A 24809-nucleotide genomic window follows, 5' to 3' on the forward strand; every position below is an offset into this window, starting at 1 on the left:
TCCCCCCCACCCCCTCATCCCAGTGGTTTCAAGACCAATTATATCACACCAACTGCAGCTCACACCCCCAATCCCATGTGCCCAAAGTGTTTGGAGATGTTCTTATAATGTAAGACACTTATATAAGCACTCCAAGCCACTGTCGTATTGAAGGCCACAATATAAATGGAAGGGGTTATATATGTGCAAGATGCTGTTGTCCTAATTGATTTTCCTCGTGCATTACCTAACTTTGGAACGTTGGACCAGGAGTCTAGTAATAGTTTTAAAGCAAATGCTGCTACATTGATGTGCTCTGTAGTATTTTGACCCAAAGTACAATATAGTTGAAGATCTCAGTGAGAGCACATCAAAATTCTGTTTTTGAAAGCTTACAATTGCAAATAGTGCCCTTTGGACAGGAGTAATTGTGAAGACATTTCTCTCCCTCCACCAACCAACTTCCACAATATGCCTACAAATGCAGTGAATAGACTAATAGATTTGATAGGCAGTACCTGTGATCTCATTTGATAAGAGATTTGGGGAAAATGTAATTCCTTTTAACAAAGGGATTTCAACTTGTAAACTTCATACCAAGTACAATCACCCCCCCAACCCATAACATAGCAAATTGTTTATTTCCCCTTCTTCCTTCCCCCAAATACTACAGATGCCAGGACTGGAATCAACCAAGAACCTTTTCTCTTCCAATCAGTTTTTAATAGTAGGAACAAGATTGATAGTTGTCTGGCAGATAGATCCCTTTCTGGCTGTAATCCCTGGCCCCCAAAAGCTCATTCAATCCATGACTGTTTGTGGGACGCTGCTGTGTGCTGCCATGTTTCACCCACAAAATATAGTAAAATCCACTTTACAATATATTCTGCGAAGTGCTTCGAGACATTTTAATGACATGATAAGGTGCTATATCAAATGAAAGTATTATTACACCCATCATATGGATATTTCGCCTGCTGCAGAAGTGCCTAAACTAAGTGATATTTACTTAATTTTAGGTGCATTAATATGAAAGTTGCAGCCAAGGGTAAGTGTGAATTCAAACTAGTTTCAATAATGGTTTTAAAAGATGTATATTGCAATTCACCACATTTGATGAATACGGAACTTATTTTTGAAAGCACAAAAATCAGACAGGATTACTATTTTTTTTAAAAAGTTTTTTTTTTACTCTTGAAAAGTGACTTTTTTTTTACAAGTAAATACAAAAATATTCTTTCAAATACATATGGATATTTAGGTCTACAAAACAGGATCAACTGAATGCATTGGAAAATGTAAATCACAATGGCAATGAAGATTACAGCAGAAAAAGTATACTTTAAGGAAATAACTAAACTTATTGTTCTGCTTTGTGGACATTTAAATGCAGTGCTTATATATGCTAGAAATCAGCAGACTTATCACTGGTCAGTATTAGGTACTAAGCCAGAAGCAAAATTTCCTTGCAAACAGTTTCTTGAAAAGTGATTCAATTCTGCAACTTGTTTAACCTTAGCTAAATATTTTTAACCTCAAAATCCCAAATACCAATAACTAAAATAGACTACAATTTTTTTGGGTTTTTCATATATATACACACACACACACACACACAACGTAAGAGGGAAATTAACGTAAGATACATCACAGGACACTTTTTTTTAAATTATTTTACAATTATTAAAATTACACTTCAGCCTTCTTGAAAGAACTGGTCAATGCAATACTGATTTTTCAATAAAAAGGCTGATCACAAGTATTTACACACATACACAAATACATAATTTAAGGTATCCCAAACAAACAAGTCGAGACATTGCTTGATCAACACAAGGCCAGAAGCTATTCCATCCATTAAGGCTACGATTGCTTCTTTTTTTTAAAAAAAAGGCCTGGAGTTGAAGGATGTTGGCGAACCATCAGAGACGGTCATCAGCACATACGTAGCTTTTCAAACTGAATGTACTTCAGGTATTGGTACCCGCATCTACTCTGTGATAAGCAGAGCAGACCCACCAACTGAGCCAGAACCCACAAAGCCATACCATCTTCTGGCTTCCCAACATCATGTCAGGGTGGAAATTACAGACGAGTGCTCCGCTTAGTATAGGGCAGCAGAATTTTTTTTAAGTTAAACAAAAGAAAACAAAATCAACATGCCTGAATGGTTTGACAATTACAAGCTAGGTTTACCTGGCAGTGTTGCTACCGATTAAGGGTTAATCTGATCGAATTTTTAATGACGCGAATGCTACTCGTAGGGACTGGAGAAGACACATCTGGTAGCTCCTTGCTAGGTAGTCTCTGTAAAAGAAGCAGCACCAAAACAAAAAACAAGGACAGGAAGAGAAGTACAATGTTAAATTATATTATTTTTTTTAAAAATGCAATTCTGTATGAATTCCAGTAGTATAACAGGTAGTTTTATTTAAATTGTGAAATAGTTATTTAGCACCCTTAAAAAAAGAATCTTCAGGAAGTTTTGAGTGTAGACATTACTTGTAGATCACCGTTTCCTGTGAAAAAAGAGAATTAATAGGCAGTACCTGTGATCTTGTATCAATTGTTGGAATGGGCATGGATTTCACTTCTGCGTGGTTGTCCTGTTACATAGACATTACATACAGACGTTAGTTATGACTGATGGAAGCAATAGTATGTAATGCATTAGAGACTGGGTAAAAGTTTTAGAAATGTCAAAACCTTATATGAAAGAATGATGATGAACTTTCTCCCCCACCCGACTCAATTTTTATTAATTTAAAAAAGTTACATTCAAAGAGCACTTATTTTGTAAGAAATGGGTCAAAGTTGAACTGGATTCGATAAGCAAAGGAATTCAGCAGAGATACTCAGGTGCTACCGCAGATTTCACTGTTGTACTTTATTCTATTTGCAGCAAAACAAATGTAAGCTTTACTCAGTACTACCCCCTGCTGAGCAAACACAAATTATTCCCCATGGGGGGTGGGGGGTGTTCACACATGCACACATTAAATTCTTGGAAACTTCGAAAAGTACTGATAGTGGAAATCCAAATTAGGGCTGTGAAATCTTAGAATACGTTTATACTGGCTAGAACTCATTTAATGCAATGTTACGCTTTTATCATACAGTGAGATAGGTCATTCATTCCATCTGTACCATTAGACAAATGAACATTGCCACTACAGCTAATCAGCTTCAAAGTATCAGCTATCATCTACCTGACACACATCAACACAGAAAAGACTCCCCCCCCCAGCACCCTTGGGAGTCAACCTTCAGTTGTAGTCACTACTACCTGTCGATCCTTCTGAGAATTTTGTCCGTCCTCTTCATTTGATGAATGCGGCTGCTTGAAAGCAGAATCATCTGGTTCAATGGCACACAGCTGGTAGGGAAGGCAAGGACATTTCTTTACACAATACATTCAGAGCATTGATGGTGCAGTGAATGTTAATTTCACATCAGATTTCCTAAGTTTAGGGACCTCACACATTTGACAATTCCAACAATGTCAGTAATTAACTGTTCCTTTGTTTAATAAAAATGGTGGAGGCACCCGACTGAAAACCCACTCTCCTAGCACACCCCTCCGCCTCAACAACAACAAGATTCCATTTATAGAGTGCCTTTCACGTCAGGAGGACGACCCAAGGCGCTGGACAGTTGGGTCAGGACCCAAGCAGCGGGGAAATGGTCAGGGGGAGGGGAGGGAAGGGAGGGAGCGAGGTAGAGTCGAGAGGGGAGCTGAAGGCACGGTCAAAGAGGTCAAAGCCTCACTGTCCTTGCTGGCATTAAGTGGCCAGGGACAATACAAACTTCGACTCAGTTTGAATTCAGGGATAGTTTATTCACTATCCTCTGCTTGCAAGATTCAAAGAATTACACTTAACTGGAAATTCTGGCTCACCAGACCTGGTCTCCCTCCCATTGGTTTGGCTAGCCAGGGTTTTAGTGTAGTACAATGAGCTTGGATTAAAAGTGAGATGTAGGGAGGAGGAAAAGCATTGTGGATAATTTATTTGACCTTTGGGAGGAATAGACACGTGCCAAAAAAGTCTTTCCAAATGCAACGGCAAAACTCAGTCTTGGACAAACTTTGGCTTCAAAGAAAGAAAATAAATGCTTGGCATGGAAGTAGAAAACAAGCTTTTTCAAGATACTTTTGCAATCAGAACTATGAGAATTCCTTCTGAGATGAGGAGAGGACGAGAATACTGACATATGAAAGAGCATTAAAGTTGAGTGATTGAAGGCAGCTGTTGATTTTTTTTGCCACAATAACCTCTCATGAGTCTGATCCTCCACTCTCTTGACTCAACTAGGAACCCTCCAGTTCTCATGCTATCTATCCTTTCCAAGAGAATTTGCCTTTTTCAGAAATTTGCTTGTGTTCCTCTAATTCCTAAATAAAAAAGTTGACCTGATGTTCTTACACAAGTCTTTTCTGAAACATTGGAAGCCCATGCTAATTCTCAAATAAAGGGAAAAGAGAAACAACTGGCAATGAACAATCAGCACTTTGAGCAAATTAAAATTCACTTTTAATAAAATCTGACCAAATGTGATTTTCCCCCAATTGTCTATCCAATTTTAAATGAAGGTACCAATTATTACAAGGAGTAATTGTATCTTCCTACTGTCTCCCAACATCTGCACCTCATAATTAGGATTATTTCTATTAACTCCTTTCTATCAATGTCACACTAGAGAAAACGTTTTCCAGTTAAGGATGTGTTGAATTCCAGATGAGACCGAAGTACTAACAGTTTTAGTAAGTTACTGCACTGATTGAACTCTACTGGTAGTTACCATTTGGAGATCTTTCAGTCGTTTTGGAGATTCTTCCAATATAGGAGAATGAGGTCTTTTTGAAGTAGAACTGTTTGGGCTAGGATTTAGCCTGGTCCCATTTGGCAGAGGCTGGTTAGATGGAGAAGTCAAACGGGGAATTACATTGCGCCCAACCACAGTGGGGATGGTACAGACTGCTTGAGAAATAGTGGGATTTCCTGTGGAGGTAGGCTCATTCTCTGCAAGAAAAATATTGTAGTTAACATTTGTAGTTTTTCAGAAATGCTGCAAACCAGTACAGAGTGTTTACATACTTGCACCAACAACTGGGATAGATTTCCCTTGGCCAAGTTTGGTTTCTGGACAAATACCTTCACCAGGTGACATTTTGGTTGTATCTGTAACTTGTATTTTCTCAGGAGATGTACTGTTTCTGGGGGAAGGGAAGAAAGGGAATCCATACTTTAGTGTGTACATTAGATATTTGTGTCTGTATACATTAGCATTACACAACACAATAAACACATCAGTTAGCCTCACATACTTCTGCAAATCCTCTGTTCCAAGAGGATTTGGTTTAGAAGGTTTCTGCAACAGTGCAGGAGAACTGAAAGGGGAACCACTATCCGTGTCCCTTGAAGTATCCAAAAGGTTGCCTTCCAAAGATGTGCGATTTGCATTACTGATGGTGCCACTGGAATTTCGATTAATGTCTGGTGCACTTTGCTTGAAATAAAACAGGAGACAAGTTAAAATCTCATCCAAAGCAGGATGTCTAATAAATTTCATGCAAAGTCTATATTTACCTTCTTTTTCTTCTGCAAAATTTCAGCTGGTAAATAATGATGGAGCTGTTTTTTTTTGACATGTGTGGCTTCTATTCTCATTTTCTCCTTAAGCATGTTGATGTTGTTTGCCTGCCTGTATACTGAAATAAAAAAATACATATTTAGAAGTGGATGCAGGATGGGAACCCAGTTTTTTTTTGCATGGGATACCTTGAGTGAGAAACAGATTTGAGTCCTTAGATTATATCACTGGACAGTAAATACGTCATTCACGCTACAAACTACAACAGAAGACAAACTGGTCCAGCTTTTACATGCGATTTAAAATACTGCCCACAAGATAGTTAATCCACTTTACAATATATTCTATGAAGCACCTTGAGACATCTCAATGTGATAAAGCACTATATCAAATACAAGGATTATTAGGTTTCTTGTACTCCATTGGCACAGAAGCCGTAAGTGCAGAAGAAAAACAGTTTGGTTCGTAACTACAAGTACTGGGAGAATGGGGGTTGAGAAGCTGAATGTTTTGCTGCACAACCTGAGATTTAAAATACTGAGGAATGTGGCAACATAAATTCTTGTTCAGCACAGTAAAAATATATATTAATGTAATACCACAAAACAAAGGGAGACAGAGATCATGTTAATGTCAGAAGTAGGAAATAGGCGCAAATTCAACCTTTAGGAAAGGGTACTAAGCTTATTTCATACCTGTGACCTGAAAAGACTAACTTTGAGATATATTTTTGTGTTTGGTAGGAAGTGAGATGGGGTCAAATTATCCCAGGATTGGATGGTCCCCAGGGCTTTTCCAGTCTTTCCTTTTTACACATCCTTGCAATGTAACTGCAATTATGAAGGAAGGATTTTAACAGTAATCCCTACATTTGATACAGCTCCTTATGCTGAAATGTTAAAGCGCTTCAGTGTTCTGAAAAGTTTAGTGATTATTTGTCAGTGAATGGGTTAGACAAGTTGCATACAATAGTGCTCCACAAACGGGCACAAGTGAATGACTAATGTTTTATTGGAGGATTGTTTGTCTGGAGAAACACGCTTCTCTTTTCAAAGTTAGCCAAGAGACCTTGAATGTCCATTTGAACAGGAAGATGGTTTAATTTCCCATAGCTCCAACTGAGCTTCAAGTCCCAATGTGGTGCTTGAAGCCACAACTTTTCAGCTGAGAGGCAAAAGTGCTACCAACTTAGCCAGCCTGACAGGTGGAAGTGAAGAATTACCTCACCCTTGCCTCCTTCAAGTTACATCTCAAGACCTTCCTCTTAAACTGCACCTCAGTCACCCTCCTACCCCCACCCTCCCTGCCTCCACCTCTCGTAATCCCAACTCAGGTGCACATCAGACTGTCCAGCCCTTTGTCATGTCCTCCCAACATCAGAGGTACTATACAAACAATTTGTTGTATCCATAGATTTATAGTAATAAGCAAATAGCTTAATTAAAAGTAGCAATATAAAAGCACATGTACCTGTATCGGTGAATAATTGAATGTCTTGTGTCAGATCAATGTTGACGCTCTCTGCATTTTCCACCTTCTTAAAAATAATCCCAATAAACCACATGGTAACATAATCATCCCTAAAAAAAACACAAATCCAAGGAAGACATTAAATGTAAACCGAAGTTTAAAAAAAATTCACAGATCAGCATTTATGGTATCACTTTTTTGGTATTTCATTCTGATGAAGTCGCTCTCCTTTATACAAAGCAGGTTGGAGAATCCTGAAGCTATTGAGAACAAATAGTTCTCAAATTAATGGTAGGGTTGGCTTCAGGTTTCTTCCCATATTTCTACCTAAAACTAAAGGACCATTTATGATTGATGAGCATAAATAACTTTCCTGCTGTCCCCACACCTCGACACATCAGGGAACAGTGCAGTTAAAATCATACAGCACAGAAGGAGGCCATTCTGCCCATCGTGTCTGTGCTGGCTCTGAAAAGAACTATCCAATTCAATCCCACTCCCCCACAGCTTTGAAAACTTGTCCTCACCACATAATTATCTACTTCTTTCTTAAAAGAAGTTATTTATCAGCTTCCACTACCAGTTGTAGCTAATTAGTGAACCTTGGGGTTCACTAACTAAATCTGGGGCTAGGTTCATAGTGAATCTAGGTTGTTAGTGAACCTAGCCCCAGGAGAACAGCTGGTCAGCTTAAATGCAATGTCTGAAATTCTCAAACCAGCAATGTGCACCATTCAAATAGTCAGGGACAAACAAAATTATAGTCTATCTAGGAAAAATGTGTTTGTGAAGCAGTTCTCCAAATTAGACTGACACTCTAGTGCTGGAGACAGCTACCTCAGATTGCTGTACTTTTGATGAGATGTTAAAAAAAGTCCATTTGCAAGTTTAGATGGACATTAACAACTTTCATTTATCTAGCACCCTTCACGCAGGGTAGCATCTCAAACCTGATTTAAGAATTAAGAATCCATAGCACTATTTGAAATGACAAGGGAGTTTCACCCTCTATCCTGGACAGAAATCGGAGATAAAATTGGTCATTCACTTCATGGCTGATTGTGGGACTGAGCAAAAATTAGCTATTGTGTCTGGCTCCAAATACAGTCAATACACTTCACAATAAATAGTGAAGCATTTTGAGATGCCTCGACAAAGTGATGAGGCCCTACAACAAATGCAAGGATTATTTTATTGTCTCAATGATGCTACTCAGCTTCCACTCATTGGATCTAAAATGTAATATCCCCATCCAGATTTAATTTGCTGATTGTGACTTTTATTTGCTGATGTCAGAATGCAAGATTCCCAAAGTGGGGAATCCCAAGCCAGGAAAGTCTTGAAATGCAGGTAGGAGCGCAAAACGTCCAAATCCTGTTTGTCAATTTTTTTTATATGTACTTTATATTAGGAGCTGTTATGATGCAAATCTTGTAAAAAGACGAGGATTTGCATTGGACTCTTATCACACAAAGCAATCTATTGTGATGAATACAATTCTGTAGTTAAAACTCAAACAAGAATATACAGTGCCTTCCCAAAAGGAAGTAACAATATCCACAAAGCTGTTTGGTCCAGCCTCTTATTTTCAAGATGGACCAAGAAACCATTAAATCCATCTTGTGTGCTACAATAATTCAGTACTGCAGCAACCTGTATTTATATAGTACCCCTCATGTCGGGTAGTGGTCCAGAGTGCTTAATTTGAATGAGGAAGATGTTTGAAATGCCAGCCATTTTAAAGGTAAAGCATGGGTAAGGTGGGTATTTCCCCTCGTGATCAAATATCAATGAATGAGAATATTCCCAAAGTGGAACAGCAACTGCTTTAGTCAAATACAGCAAATTAAAACCATCTGTCTCAGTCGATTTGATTTCCATCCATAAATGTGGAAGTATTTAACTGTACCAGTACATTTCTCAGTCTGTCACACTGGGTAGTAGGGGAGTGCTTGCACTTTGCTCACCCCAATATTTCAAAAACAGTTGAAGTTAAATGTTTACAGATGAAGAAACTCATTTGTAAAAGCAGTTCTGGTGTTTTATTGGGTACAAAATCTAAATGGTGCCATTATAACTGAATGAAACATTTTTTGAGTGCACAATTTTGTTTTAGAACCCAACATTTCTGTTACAACTAAACATGGCCAATTAAATTCTGTCATATTTTCATCTGCACTGTACATCATCTCAGAGTCTCACCTTCCAGCTATTTGAATCATTAGCAAATCCTTGGCATCCCTTAAAATTGCACAAGCCACAGCCTTCAGTAGCTGCTAGATACAATCTTCCCCTTATAACTTGCTGGGACACGATCCACTAATTTATTCTCCCTCAGTAGACGTACTCACTAATTTGATTTCTCACTAGATGTTCCAGGGAATAAAGTGGATAAACAAAAAGTGACTAGAAATAATTTTACAGAACCCTAAGCAACTAAAATGTTCTGTAAGAATACAGCTGTGTGTAATTACTTGCATCTCAGTGGATATAATACACAACAGGCTGGAAAGAACAAGTGTTGACCCTGCTGCATTGACTTATCCACTTAAGACAACCCCATGCAGAACAGAATAAATGCCAAATGGATTGGTCATTTTGTGGTTTAAGCAAAGCTCGATTTTAGTTGCTAAATAAGAATCATGAACCACATTTTGCCACAACACATTTGGTGTAATATTCCCCCAATAAGCTTACTAACAACTAAAAATGCTTTGGCAGCCATTACAAGTTAAGCAATTGTGCTTCATTTCCCTCCTATAATCAACTTCAACTAACTCAAAGCAAGATTAGTTATTTCATCCATTTTACATATTAAAACAATTCAAATAGAAATGGCGACAAATAACCTTCTGCAATATAGTAAATGTAAAATTCAAGGTACCATCATATTACAAAGTTTAAATAAGCTGTATGGTTTCAAACAGAGGTGTAAAACTAAATATTCAGCAGACAGACAAATCTAGGCTTTTGAATTGATTTATTTTATATTCCAACTTACACATTGTGATGTTCCTTCAAGCTATGAAAAGACTGTGGGTTTACATGGGCAAGAGTGATGTAGTCATTTCGTTCAAGGTTGCCAACAAGAACCCGAATTTTAGATTCAACAAGTCCAACCCTGAAGAGAAAGAGACACATGATTTACCAGTGAACTATAAACACATTTTTAAAAAGGTACTTAAGGATTACAATCTTACCATTCTAAGTGATGCTCTTCAGTAGATGCACTGGCTGTTAATACAATGTAGTGCCTAAAGGGAACCCACAATAAAAAATCAATACTCAAGTATCAATGAAGAGGAAAAATATTTCCTGCAGTACGCTGGCATCTTGACAAGGCTGCAACTTTCTTACTATTTTGAGACTAGAAGGAAACAAAGTTTCATAAGCACTCAATCCGAGCAAAGTACCCCTCTGATAACTCTATGGTTCTACTGAAACCAAAAATAGACATTCTCCTCGTGACCCTTTGTAGGTACTTAGTGGCACAGATGTCTACCAGGCTTGCCTGAAAAAAAGTCACTGATGTCATTTTTGTATGCTGTACATGTGTAGGAAATTGCCTAGTTAGTGCTGAAGCCAGGTGTACTGCAATTTGATTTTATGAGGTTTGCCTGCACTAAATGGACTGTATAACAGTAACTATGTGAAATGCAATCTAGAATAAATTGGTCTCTATGGAGCTCGGTTAAAAATGAAGTTTTAAGACTATGCAGACTAAATGAATATAAAAATCAATAATCGGACAAACTCAAAACATAAAAGCAAACACTTACTTATATTTTTGAAAGAAGTTAGGTGGTTCAAAGAGTTTAGACCAGTCTGTTTTGCTTTGGAGTATTTCGTCAGTAATGGCAAGACCTGATCATAAAAATGGCTAGTATGAAACTAGGAAACAGCACACACAAAGAATTTGCTAACAGATTTAATCCCTGAAGAATTACATTTGGGCTTTTTATAATTTTAAAAATTTGAAAGCAACATCTTGTTGCCCCTCAGTTATGAATATTCATTTAGAAAGTTAATTGCTAATGATATCCTAGTGACCGATTGTTGCGCAGAGCAAAAATGTGACCAAAGTGAGAATTAAAGCATGAAAGAGGAGCAATAAGTTCACAAATATTGCAATATACACCAAATGAGGACCAGTAGAAGTTTGTTTTAGAGACATCATTGCATTGATAAATATTGCAGAAGCAGCTTTCAACATAGCATAAAAGCTGAATCCAGAAGCCATATGACTATGAATATCAAACTTAAGAGACGAAGATTGAGAACCATTGACCAGTTAGGTCACTTAGAGGGCTTACTGGTAAATGGAATGCTGCATAACACCGAGCACTTCACCTTCAAGCAGAGGCGAGAGGATAACATTAATTTAAATTAAATCAGCAAGTAGACAAAGTCAATCAGACAGAGCCATCGTCTTCAAGCTACAGGAAGTGTGACGCACCCAGCGACAAAAGGTCTCTTTTGTAAGGCTCCACTCCTATCAAAAAAAAGTATTCCCCAGTTAAGTGTGCAGATTCTATCCTGCACCAGCCCTTAGAAGTAGCACAACAGTAGCTAAGTGACACATTAGTTCTCATGCCCTTTCAAGATGTAGCTTTTCCACTTCACAAATGCGTGCATTGGTGTGTCCTTTGCAGTTGCTTTGTGTCCACTTTAAATTTCAGGGTGTAAAAAAAAGGTTGGTTACATTGGCCAATGTGCATCCTAAACTGCTGTCAATTACTTTAGAGCTTAGCCACAGCCTCTTAATAGGAACCTCCCTTCCTTTCCCTCTATCTGCGGATTGCTTTCTGGGCGTAATAATTCCTTCAAAAAATATGGTCACTCATTCCACAACTGTTTGCTGGATACCGCTGTGCGCAATTTGCTGCAGCTTTTCACCCACAAAATACAGCCTATTCACTTTACAGTATTTTGTGAAGTGCTTTGAGAAGTCTCAAAGACGTGATAAGACCCTATATCAAATGCAAGGATTATTATTACTTCCAGTCCAAAGTCTTAAGATGATTGTGAAAAGTAGTTAAAATACACTCTTTAAAAAAATCTACAATGTACATTTAGGAAAGCACAAAACATTGAACCTTGTTTGAATTCTTCTACCATTATCGTTCGAGTTGATGAAGACACATTGAATGTGGAATTTTGCTGAGGGTAGGCAGGGGTTATTATTGGCATCAAGTGGTATCGGTCAGATGGATTTACCTGTTAAAGAAAGACATTCAGTACAGTAATTTACACATCAACTCAAATTAGCATTCAACATCCTACACAAGTCTTACCCGTGGATCCCAAACTGGCAGATTCAAATTGCTGTCCTCTGGTTGTTTTAGCAGCACTGGGTTTGGCCACTCCCTGAAAACGAAGATATTTTGAAAACCTTGCAATGAATATTTCTTAATTGCCATACAAATCTGAGTACCTTTAACGCAGCTACAATACTTAAACTCAAGTTTGCAACAATTAAAAAGCACAATAAAAAGAAATGTGGCAACTCAATTTTTGTATTTGCAAGCATTTTTGCAGTTACTGCATGGAATAAAAAAAATTGAGTTCCTGAAACCATCAATTGATAAGAAATTAAATTTTACATTAAATGTTGCAACCATAGCTTTCAAAAGCCTTAGTTCTTGTCTGAAATATAATAAAGCAGAACTTAACTTACTATAGCTTAATTTTAACTACAAATAATTGTACTTACCACTTGGAAAAAACTAGAAAAAACTTGTGGACTAAAGTGGATGCAACTGCATTAGGATACAACTGACAGGTTCGTGCCACTAACATAGCCCATGAAACACCACCAAGGAATCCAAGCATATTAGAGTAAATTCCACGCCCTAGAAGAGTTCAGAATAGAATTCAGTGTGCTTTCTTATAAAAACTGCAAAACCTAATGTTAAATATCCAAATGACTTACTTTTTGCCCATAGCTTAACGGCTCGAAGAGTTAACCTGAAGTTCTCTTTGTTTGGTACTAAGTGAAGAATTTCATCTGTAACTCTGCAACCTATTAAGAAAAAAATATTTGAAAGTGCCAATAGATACACTGCTGTTCAAAAACTAGATATCTATGATAAAGTACTGGACAACTCAAAAACTTGTCTGAAATAATGGGAAATAATACTATATTAGAAAATTTAACTTTTAATGTGGTCAGTTTAAATTTCAACATGTAGTTAAACATAAACATACTAGTGAGATCAACCCACTAATGGGGTCAGAATTCATTACATTGCTGATCTTAATAAGTTTCTATTGTACTCCAGTAGAATGTACATAGATAATCCCATACATCTACTAATATGACCCGAGAAAGAGCTGTAAGCAATCCCAGAATTCTGAGTTGCTTGAGCTGACCTAAGGAAAATCACAGAGACTTATGGACTGGTTTGCTTCAGGAAAGCTGCAGGTGCATGAAGGTCAAGGACAGTGGAAGCACGTTTACAGAACAGCTTGCTTCAACAAGTGAGCAGGCAAAGACTTGTTTGAAACAAGCTGGTAGGATTTTAATAAAAGTTTGTCCTTGGTTTGCAGCTGGTGTTTGTAACACCACATTGAACAGACTGGCGGATGCAACCAAAAAGATAAAAAGAACCAGAGATTTCTTTCAGTTATATTGGAGATGAGAATAGACTACCTGCAACCAATCTCAAGGAAAGAAGGATATACTACAATCAACATGGATTGACGCACATTAATAAGCCAATTCCTCATCAAAACCACTGAATCAGTCTGATCAACTCATTGCAGTGAACTTTACTAACCTGTCATAAGCATTAATTTGAAATGTATAATTTTGATATGCATAACATTGCTTACCTTTTCTTAAATTTTACCACTTAAAAGGAAATTTGTGTCAGTTCATACTTCACCGCAGGGTCATGAATTTATTAAGACATACCATTTAAACTTCGTATACATCGGATGTCAAGATTTTTAAGACGAGAATCATCTCTGAGGTCCAAATTGTCTGGAATTGTTTGCAAAGCCAGCCTAGCAAATACAAGATCAATCTGAAAAATAAAAAAATTTAAGAACAAAAGTTACCACGGCACTGGCAGTTCAGCAAAAAAGACATGAAAGATGAAAGAGGCACTTTGTATGACTAACTCCTAACACAACATAATGCATGTGGGATACCATAGATATACGATTACAGCGTTAGAATTGAATTGCAATAGTAATCTACACGTTCTTTCACACTAACAGCCTTACCTCAATGTTATCATATTCAAACTTGATAACTGGGACATAAGCATCTTCTACAGCCTGTAAAATTGAAGAAAAAAAGTGGATCATTAATTGTAATGAATTCTATTTTACAAACTCAATATTGTGAATAAAAGGAATCACATTTGGACAATAAACTAAAGTTATTCCAGCTGACTTTTCAGATATTTTTTGGACAAATGGGCAGCTGAAACATTGGGTATACCAACATCTTGACCATGACGCACTCAATGGGCAGCACTTTCAGTCACCTTTCTTTACTCTTTCAAAAAAATAGTAACTAAGTAACTCAAGCCTTTAGAAAACAATGTGGTAGACTTACCTGGATCTCCTTCTTTGAGTCAACCATAACCCTGACCTGTATCAATAATTGTAAATCTTAACCAGCACTGTATTTTGAAAACTCCTTTTTGAGCCAGATTTGAAAAATATAGTACATGATCATTAAAGGGAGAGAAAAGCAAACAAATCGTATGCTGGAAAATATTAAACTAAATGGTTTGCCAAGGAACTCATTTTAAGATAGCAGATCATTCCATTTCATTCTCTTAATCTCATTTCTGCTTCCTCTGATGCTATTTGAACATGGCCTGGCTAAACTAAGAGACCCATCTATATATTTTGCATTTGTCTCATAATACAAATCAAAAATTATGCTAGACTATATTGCCAAATCTGTTTCGGTTCCCAGAAACCATCCCAATGTTGTTCGATGATCTTGGAATGCCTAAGCCTTAGAGGCAGTTCAAGATCATTGAGGCTGATCCCCAGTGTTAAAAGAAACTACAAGCAATGACTAGATAAGAGACATCTTCAACCAAAAAACGTTTTATATTGGGGATTCAGTGAAGTATACAAGACACTGAATGGGATTGGAAAAGCCCAAAACATTTTCAGATTCACAATAATAATAATCCTTGCATTTGATATAGCGCTTTTCACGTCGGGAGGACGTCCCAAAGGGTGTCAGGGCACAGATTCAAGATTATGAAGGGAAGCTTTAGGGCACTTTCTTCACTACAACTCCAGTGGCACAACAGTGAATGAAGTCTGCGAGCATAGCTTTCCAGAAAAGACTAAATAAAAAGAACAGATTTTTAAAAAAACTCTCAGAAGAGTGCCTAAAGCTGATCTGGACACTCTGGGAGATTAGGGATGCAGTTGACTAGCCAAGCTACCCTTTTAGACCAGGGTCTGAATCTAGTGTTGTGATGGGATATAAATCTTTCCAATACAAATCCTATGTAAAGCAAGTTTGGGCAGTCTGAGCATGGGTCCATAAGTACAGGATAAAATTGGCAATCTCAGGTGCCATATAACAGGAATAAGAAAATTACTAATGCTGAAATAGGAGTGTTTGTCAGAGGGTGACAGTTCAGGTATATTGTTTGAGCAAGAATCAACGATTATTATTTAAAAAATACTTGCTGGTGGGTTTCATGAGTCCCATTTGTAATCTGATATCTCATTTAAGTGACAGCAGATTGCAGGGCAGTGGCATTTGCTCACATTTTCAACAAGACACCAGGTAGTCATTTGGAAAACACATTCCTTGCAACAAAGTCATTCAGCTAGTGGATCATTTAAAAAGAAGACTACCACAAACACACCGAACTGTTCTTTCAGTACAAAAAAGGAAACAAAATTGAGGTAACAAATATTCAAACATCAACACATTCAGACTGGATAAATCCAGCAATTGCAATAAGTGTCTAATAAACAGAAACAAACAACAGATTGCCCTGTTGCGGCTGTTCTTTTTCCTAAAGATGCTAACTCGTGCTGGGGAAATATTTCATGGGTCCCATTTGTAATCTGATATCTCACCCAAGTGATAGTAGATTGTGGGGCAGATGCAATCTGTATTGTCCTCATCACATATCTCTCTCTACATGTATACTTTAAAGCAGGAGTTGAACATTCGCAATAATTAGCAATTGTACAAGATACTGATGGACAGCCAAAATGTCAATTAACTATAGCTTACAGTAACAATTTTAATATTAAATTATAATACTAATAGCCAGTAAAGTGTTTGTAGATTTATGCATGTGCAACAAGAGTTTAATTCTTCTCTCCCCCTTAAAGCTAGGACCCTGCAAACCATAGTTATACAGATTTAGATCTATATAACTTGTTTCCAAGTTGTAAACTTATTTTTTTTCCTCTAAAAAGTATTATCACACAAAATCAACCTACTGATGAATTAGATTTTCCAAATGGTTTAACTTGCATTCACAATTCTATATAAACAAATATTCTTAGGTATAACCAGAGGATTTTGGATCACAAAACCACAACCTAAATAAACATGTGAATAATTTCAGTATAAATTATAAGACTACTAATCCACGATAAAGCAGTTTTGGAAGAACATGATTGAATACAGTGTTTATATGAAACACAATTACCCTCAAGTCCTTGATTCCTTCTTGTTGCTTTAACTTTTCAAAGAAAGACTGAAAGAAATCACTCCGTTCTACATGGCGTGGTGCAACACAAAGTGCATCAATATCAGCACCTGCAAATGATTTGTACAACACCACAATAAATGTACAAATGTTTTAAAATCAGTAAGTTTGGTAATGCCAAAGAACTTTACAGTACTACAGTAATCACTAGAAACAAGATCCAAGCATACCTTTTGTATGTACTCCGAGTCTATACGACCCAAATGTAAATATTTTCCCACCAACATTTGCTATAACTGATGGTGGAAGATTCTGAGAATAAAAATTTAAAGCAGTTAACTGATGCAGTTTTCTGCAATCTTAACAGAAACAATTGACTCATGTAAAATATCAAAATCTGGTGTGTTAACAGAACATCCTTTGCAATTTTGTTCAGAATTACCTTATCCTCTGAATATGATGTGTAGATTTAAATTAGTATACTGGGAGTTATAGTATCCCTTACAAAGGCAAAATAGCATGTTCTCTTAAGCTCTAGACCTAAAAAATTCTCAAAATTCCAAATTATCAGTCAGAACTGTACATTTAAAAGAAATCAATTTTGCATTTAAAGTAAGTCATTTTGAAAAGAAAATTAATTTGTATTTTGAAAACAAAGTTATTTTAGTGGTTGAAAGGCTAGTGGAATCCTCTTTGTGAGAATAGCAACGAAACAAATCATTTCCATTAAGCACCTCTTCAGAATGGATGAACTGGTGCCACAAGTGCTCCATTTAAAAATGAACACACGCTATTACATTGGTATGGCTCATGGAGACTCAAATTAATGGAGGAAAAGATACTTACATTTGAATAACTAAAATTTAGCTCTCACAATCATATGGGGAGGGGGTGAGGTGGGGCAGGAAAGAAAATTTTTGTTTCATCAACATTTCTGGGAAAGAGGTGCTTAAAAATCTAGAAGCAGAGTCAAGGTCAGCACAATCACAAGTACCTCTAATATTTCAGAGTGTAAATGAAACACACCTCATTCAGATTATAGCAGGCATTGCTGGGAAGGAGTTCAACAGGATTTGCTCTAACACAGAATGTGAGTTTCATAAAGATACCATTTAAGAATTGTTAGGTAACCATGTACAATGTATACAACGGGCTATACAAAACAGAATTTCTGAACAGCAAATAACTTTACCTTTGTTTCGCTGATTTCTGCAATCCACTCTTTAACCAAATTGTTCAATTTAGCCAAAACAACTAATCTGAAACATTAAAAGGGATATTTGTATTGCTTTTAACAGGAAAACAAAAATGTGAATTCGTACAGAATATTACTAATACTACAGTATTAGCACCTGTGGTTTAATTCCTCTTCTTCCTCAAATACTCCAAATGGTTTCAAGGCTTCAATCAACTTCTGAGTAAAAATATCATCTATTTCTTTGGGGTAGGCAAGGCTAATTGGAGAAGTAATCCCATAATGCTTCAGAGACTGCTGAGGTTGTGTCCCCAGCATAACACTACTGCTGGAACAAGATGCAAAACATGGTTAGATATTGCAGGAACCTCAATACACTGAAAGTACTCTTCAAATAAAAGCCAACAATGGACCCAACATTGTAAACAGTATTAAAATAATAACAAGGACATCTTACCCACACAAAATCCTAGGCTCTAGCAATTGATATGATGCAATCAAGATTGCCAATCAGTGTATTTTACAGATGGGCAGCAGATCTGTCATCTATTTTACAGATTAGCAATCAGTTGTCCTAGACAAAATGACTGTCCATCTTGAATCACCACGCCAACAATATCTCACAAGATCAAGACATGTGTCTACTGAATCCCTAAATGTTGCAACAGATTTTAAACTGAAAGCGAGTTGAGAAATGGTAGTAGTCTAGTGGAGGAGGAAGGGGGGGGGGGGGGGGGGGGGGGAAGGAGAGAACACCTGGGAAGTTTAAAACGATACAAATCCTGACAGCAAGACAGACATGTAAAATACATAAAGAAAATCTAGTTTTATAATCCTCAAAAAAAGTTTGACTGAATTTATCTTTAATTGTTTTATCAACCCTGAAGCCAGTGTGCCGTAAATTTTCATGAAGTTTCCTTGCTCCAATCACCTTCACAAAAAGACCTCTCGATTTAAAAACTAAACAGCTCTTGCTCTCCATCACTTATTTTCATGTCTAGGTTGTGCGTTAAGAGACTATTTTGGTTTGTAGCTCACAGATTGTCACTTCTCATCAGCAACTCAAAAGTTTAGTTGCTCCCTTTGCAGCCCTATCCATGAATTGGAATTAGATCCATTGCATCCCTAACCACTAGTTTAACATATCCATCTTGCCATAAATTATTAATGGATTCTGAAAAGGCATAATCTCAAGATTTACATGCTGATTTGCCCAAACTGTTTCAAAATTACTATAATTGATTTTACCCTGAGGGTACTGTATTGCATATCTCACGAGTTCAAGACATGAAGTGTAAGGAGATATCCAAACAAACGGTCCGCTGGGTAAATAGCAAGTTCAAAAGAAAAACAAAGTACTTGGAACAACAAACAAGTTGGAAAGTAGTAGCAAAAAAAAAGCAATGTTAGTTTTCAATTTACCCATTACTTTCCACAAGTACTACAATGTAGCACTTAAGTAGAAAAGAATTGCTATTCAAAGCCAGATCACACTTTAATTCCCTAATTTAAGAATAACAATGGCACACAAACTAGAAACTTGCAGATTTAGTGGCTATTCTGTGTTGAGTGAACTAATCCCTGCGAAGCCATCAGCAGAAACGTTCATTGGCCTAATGGCACAAATTAGAAAATTTGTTTTAAAAACAAACACTCTTCAGGAGCTAATTGCTACTGTGATCCCTGCTGACACTTAAAACCCATTTGTAAAGCAATAATTAACAATACACCATAGCATTACACCTGAAGTTTAAATTCTTGAATCACTTTTGCAACAAGAGATTCTACATATGTCAAGTAACAGGTGTTGCCAGATTCATGGAAGGTATTAATTGAAGAATAGCATTTTCTTCAGTTGATCATTTACCCCTTCAACCAATTCAGGGATTCGGTGCCCATCATTCACCCAGGCAACCAGTAGATACTACAAAAGTATACGCATGGCACCAACCTTTGACAAGACAACTTGTCAGATGATTCCACACAGGAAAAATAATAATAAAAACAATTTATCTATTGAAAGCAACAGTTTATTTGGCCACAAGACAAACTATTCTCACCCAAGATACACATATGCACTACACAGTTTTTTTTAAAAAAGGTAGAAATCAGGTGCAGGATTCCTGGGTCAATATTTCCTTCCTTAAATATAGGGCATTGCAACTAGTAGAACTTTAATTACTAGCTCATTTTTTGTACAAAAGAAAAAAAGAAAAATTCAAATTGCATTAATAATTGTTACATATGGTCAAAGTATAAATGGAAATCTTTTTACTCATCTAAAAGACATTACACTTCTCAGCAGCACTTCAATTTTTAAGCAATGTGTGTAACTGGACATCTCCTTTATACATTTTTCTCCAATGCTCTGGACATGATTCTTTAAGGTCAGCGGCACACAACACCCATGGAAGCTTATGCCAATAAAACCAATCTTATATCACTTTACAGAAATGTTGAAAGTAGTCTTCGATGTTGCACCATCAACTATTGCTAATATTTCCTCCAAAGAACAAACACTGTACATGACAACAGAGATCAAAGCTTCAGGCCACATAACGGTTCTATTGGACATCAAAGAGTTGTAGTTATAAAACCCAAAGATCACAAAAAACGAAGAATTGATACACTTTTCTTTGTTTTGATGCCCGCGTAAACTTCAAAAACAACCAGTTATCCAGGCACCAAAACAAAACCTTGAAAGGCTAGCTTTATCAACTGCGAAGAACAGCGTCCAACAGTCGCTTAAAACAGGGTAAAACGCAAACATTGCTGTGCATGCATGCAAGAACCCAAAAGGTTGTCCAAACGTTTATGACAACGATTCCCAACAGCATGCAGTGCAACTTACATCGCCATAGACGTTAAACCTGGTGTAAAAGCTGCTAAGAGCAATTTTACGAGAATATATAAATATAATTCCTCGATAAAGTGGACTGCCAATTTAACTGCACAACTGATTTTTAAAAAAAAACGAGACAATTCGCCAGGCACCTCGATAAGAAAGCACAACAGAATAACAAGACGTTGGAAAGCACTGGCGTGTGTGTGTGAGTGTGTGTGTGAAGGGAGAGGAGAAAAACTGAGGCCTAGTGAGAGAACATTAAAATTAAGAGACCACTCTCTTATTATAAGACTCACACACACAGAGCCGGGAGAGGAGACATGAGGCCACTGCTCGGGCCTGGCTCTCCCCACAAATAACTTCTGGGGGAAGAAAGAATGATAGAGACACGAGACACTGCCCCCACCCCCCTCTCTCCCCCCACCACTCCCCACCCCCCCTCTCCCCCCACCACTCCCCCACCCCCCCTCTCCCCCCACCACTCCCCACCCATCTCACCCCACCCCCCCTCCCCCACCCCCCCCCCTCTCCCCCCCACCACTCCCCACTCTCCCCACCACTCCCCTCTCTCCCCCCACTCCCCTCTCTCCCCCCACTCCCCTCTCTCCCACCACTCCCCTCTCTCCCCCACCACTCCCCTCTCTCCCCACCACTCCCCTCTCTCCCCACCACTCCCCTCTCTCCCCACCACTCCCTCTCTCCCCACCACTCCCCTCTCTCCCCACCACTCCCCCCCCTCTCTCCCCACCACTCCCCCCCTCTCTCCCCACCACCGAGATCGCTCCAAGGAAACTGGTGTTGGCGCCGGTCTGGGACATGAGAGCCGAACCGAGGAGGAACCCCCCCCCTCTCTCTCTCTCTCTCCCTCTACACCCCCTCCGCCACCACCGGCCCCCCCACAGGGCCTACACCGCGAACTCAAGCCCCGACTTACGCTGACATCTCTTTCATTTCCTTCAGGCCAAAAAAGTAGATATAGATATACATATAAACCACAGCGACTGTGCCGCTGTCTGTGTGTCTGGGTGTCTGTCTCCGTGTCTCTCTCCCTCGCCTCGACGGACCGACCGACTCGACTCGACCCGACTCGACCGGACCGGACCAGACCAGACCGGACCGGGTCCAACTCGACTCAAAATTCAAACCAAACGGCGACTGGAGCCAGAAAGCGAAGAATCAGGCGAAGCCGCGGTTTAATTTTTGAACCGCTCTTTCTCTCCCTCTTCCTCCCTTTCTCCCCCCCCTCCCTCCGCGCCTCACGGTCTCTCAGTAGTAGCCGAGGAGGAAAAGTAGGAGGAGGCAACGCATCAGGGCCCGACCCCGGCTCCTAAATACACCGCGGGCGGCAACATGGCGGCCGAGCGGCTCCGCTCCGCAATCAGCCCGTCCTCCCGGCCTGCCCCGCGCCTGCGCATGCGCCAAAAGGGCGGGTCAGCCCCGACACCCGCGTTTCGTAGCCCAAAGTCGAGCAACTTCCCGCCTCAAAAGTAGCCCAATGCTCCGGTGAGCAGCGGCCGCAGTGACCGGTCCAATTCAGGTGCGGGTCTCCCCTTCTTTTTTTTTTGTTTGAAACTGTGTAAGAAAAGGTCTCGAAGAGGCAACGATAAAGAGGTTTTTTTTTTTGCTTTTTTTTCCCCCCCCCCCCCCCCGCCGCTTTGGGCGTGTGCAACAAAATCGCCCAATTGGGCGTGAACCCGCCCAACCTGACAACATTGCCGACGGCTCCAGCGTCTCCCACTGTCTGACCCATTGCTGTGGGTTGGCACGAGGGCCGCCTGGTGCCAACCCACAGCAATGGCACCCGCTGTGCTCCCCTTTCTTCCTTTGCCACCACCCCATTAGCAACAACAACAACAACAACAACAGGATTTCATTCATAGAGAGCGCCTTTCACGTCGGGAGGACGTCCCGAGGCGCTGGACAGTTGGGTCGGGACCCGAGCAGGGGGATGAGGGGGGGGGGGGAAATGGTCGAGGGGAGGGGAGGGAAGGGAGGGAGCGAGGACGGGGGTAGAGAGTCGAGAGCGCTGGACATCGGGAGGACAGCAACAACAACTTGCGTTTATACGGCGCCTTTCACACTACGCGGGTAGCGTCCTGGAGGGCTTATCCCCCCCATCTCTCAGTCGCTTTTAATGAACTGGATCCAGCGTGCAAAGCACTGAGATTATTCTTGCATTTATCTGCCTGCCAGCCAGCGCCTAGTGCCAACCCAAGGCGATGAAAATCGCCACATTTCCTGGTTTGTCACTCCCAAACCATCCTTCGTTGCTTTTAATTAACTGTATGCAGTCGGCAAGGCACCTTAATTATCCTTGCATTTTTGCCATAGGGTTTCACATCAACAACAACAATTTGCTTTTATATTGCGCCCCTCACGCAACGTAGCGTCTCAGAGCACTGGACATCGGGAGGACATGGCAAGTGCTTCACAGGAGTTATTGTGAAGTGTTAGTGACTGTTTTGTGGGCTAATGCGGCACCTAATTTGCACGCAACAGTGTCCTTCAAAGCACCATAAGCAGTGGCAAGCACTGTACAATGTACACAGTCACTACACTTTACAGTTGAATCATATGAAGCGTCTTGAGTCATCTCGACAACATGATAAGGCGCTATAGCAAATTTAATAATAATAATAATAATTATAATCCTTGCATTTGATATACATCTTTGTTCTAATTCAAGCTGGAGAGGGACATTTCAATTATCGTAACAAGTTAGAAAATAAGATTGGTAGATGCCTGAGAGCAGCTCAGTGGGTTCGAAAAGTGGGAGGAAAGAGGAAGAAAGAAAACAACTCAAAGATGAGAACATAGGCCTATTGTAAGCAATCCCAGAATTCTGGGCTGCTTGAGTTGACCAAAGGAAAATTGCGGAGACTTGTGGATTTGTTTGCTTCAGGAAAGCTGCAGGAGGATGAAGGCCAAGGACAGTGGAAGCATATTTATGGAACGGTTTTCTTCAAAATCATTGTAGGCAGACAAAGACTTATTTAGAACAAGCTGCTGGAATTTTGATAAAGTTGTCCTTGGTTTTCAGCTGGTGTTTCTAACAACACATTGAACAGACTGGTGTATGTGACCAAAAAGGTATAAAGAACTAGAGATTTTTTGGGTTATATCGGAGAAGAGAGAATGGAGTAGCTACCCGCAACCAATCTCAAGGAAAGGTTTGACATACTATAATCAACATGGATCAACACATGTTAACAAGCTGTTTCCTACATCAAAGCCACTATATTGATCTGATCAAGCCATTGCAGTGAACTTTACTACAACAACAACAAAATTACATTTGTGAAGCGCCTGTCATATCGGGAGGAAATCCCAAGGCGCTGGACAGACAGAGTTTCAGTCCCGAGTTGGGGGTCGGGGAGAGTGGAGGGCAGGGGGGAAGCAGGGAGATCGAAAGCACGGTCAAAGAGGAGGGTCTTGAGATGGGTCTTGAAGGTGGCAAGGGAGGGGGCGAGGCAAAGAGACTGCAGGATGGAGTTCCAGAGTGTGGGGGCAGAGTGGCAGAAGGCCCACCCGCCAATAGTGGGGCAAGCGAGGCGGGGGACGTGAAGCAGGCTGGAGCCCGCTGAGCGGAGGGAGTGAGCAGGATGGTAGGGGATTAGGAGGTCACTGAGGTAGGAGTACTAACCCATCGTAAGAATTAATTTGATTAATAACTCATCATAAGCATTAATTTGATTTGATGAAATGTATCATTTTGATTATGTATAACCTTGCTAATCTTTTATTAAATTTGACTACTTAACAGAATATTTGTGTCAGTTCATTCTTCACCGCAGGGTCATGATTTAGATAAACCTTAGACTACGTAACTGAGTTTACGATTTGGAAGAAAGTGAAAAAATCATTGTCTTAAGGACATTCAAAAAAGCATAGATTTGCATAAAGATTCAGTTTGTTTATCGTACAATATTTAAAAAATAATAGGATGGAAGCAAATTGCTTTGGTTCACTTTGTGAATGAGTAATGCAATTAGCAAACAATCAAAATCGAAGCTTATAACTATCAATAGGGTCTTCTCATCCCCTTTATAAATATATACAATTAGATTTAGAG

General features: G+C 39.2%; 1 protein-coding gene across 2 annotated transcripts; it reads right to left on the bottom strand.

Annotated features, from left to right (window-relative positions):
• Window positions 1-1174: 1174 nt before the first annotated feature.
• On the bottom strand, window positions 1175-22130 carry LOC103177956 (poly(A) polymerase gamma). Of its 2 annotated transcripts, none has more exons than XM_007892376.2 (22): window positions 21672-22130; window positions 18050-18217; window positions 17890-17956; window positions 16928-17009; window positions 16698-16807; window positions 14272-14325; window positions 13958-14069; window positions 12974-13063; window positions 12755-12893; window positions 12336-12408; window positions 12138-12258; window positions 10821-10905; window positions 10242-10295; window positions 10043-10162; window positions 7042-7151; window positions 5568-5689; window positions 5306-5487; window positions 5133-5194; window positions 4780-5000; window positions 3266-3355; window positions 2529-2585; window positions 1175-2286 (listed from the first exon to the last, which is right to left on the bottom strand). In XM_007892376.2, the coding sequence occupies exons 1-22, from the start codon at window positions 21722-21724 to the stop codon at window positions 2188-2190; spliced, it is 2271 nt and encodes a 756-aa protein (XP_007890567.1). In that variant the 5' UTR covers window positions 21725-22130; the 3' UTR covers window positions 1175-2187. The 2 variants fall into 2 exon arrangements, with proteins under 2 accessions (XP_007890567.1, XP_007890566.1); XM_007892375.2 differs by having other exon boundaries at window positions 18050-18220.
• Window positions 22131-24809: the final 2679 nt, after the last annotated feature.

Source organism: Callorhinchus milii, unplaced genomic scaffold, assembly GCF_018977255.1.
Source record: "Callorhinchus milii isolate IMCB2004 unplaced genomic scaffold, IMCB_Cmil_1.0 Scaffold3, whole genome shotgun sequence".
NCBI lineage: Eukaryota > Metazoa > Chordata > Chondrichthyes > Chimaeriformes > Callorhinchidae > Callorhinchus > Callorhinchus milii.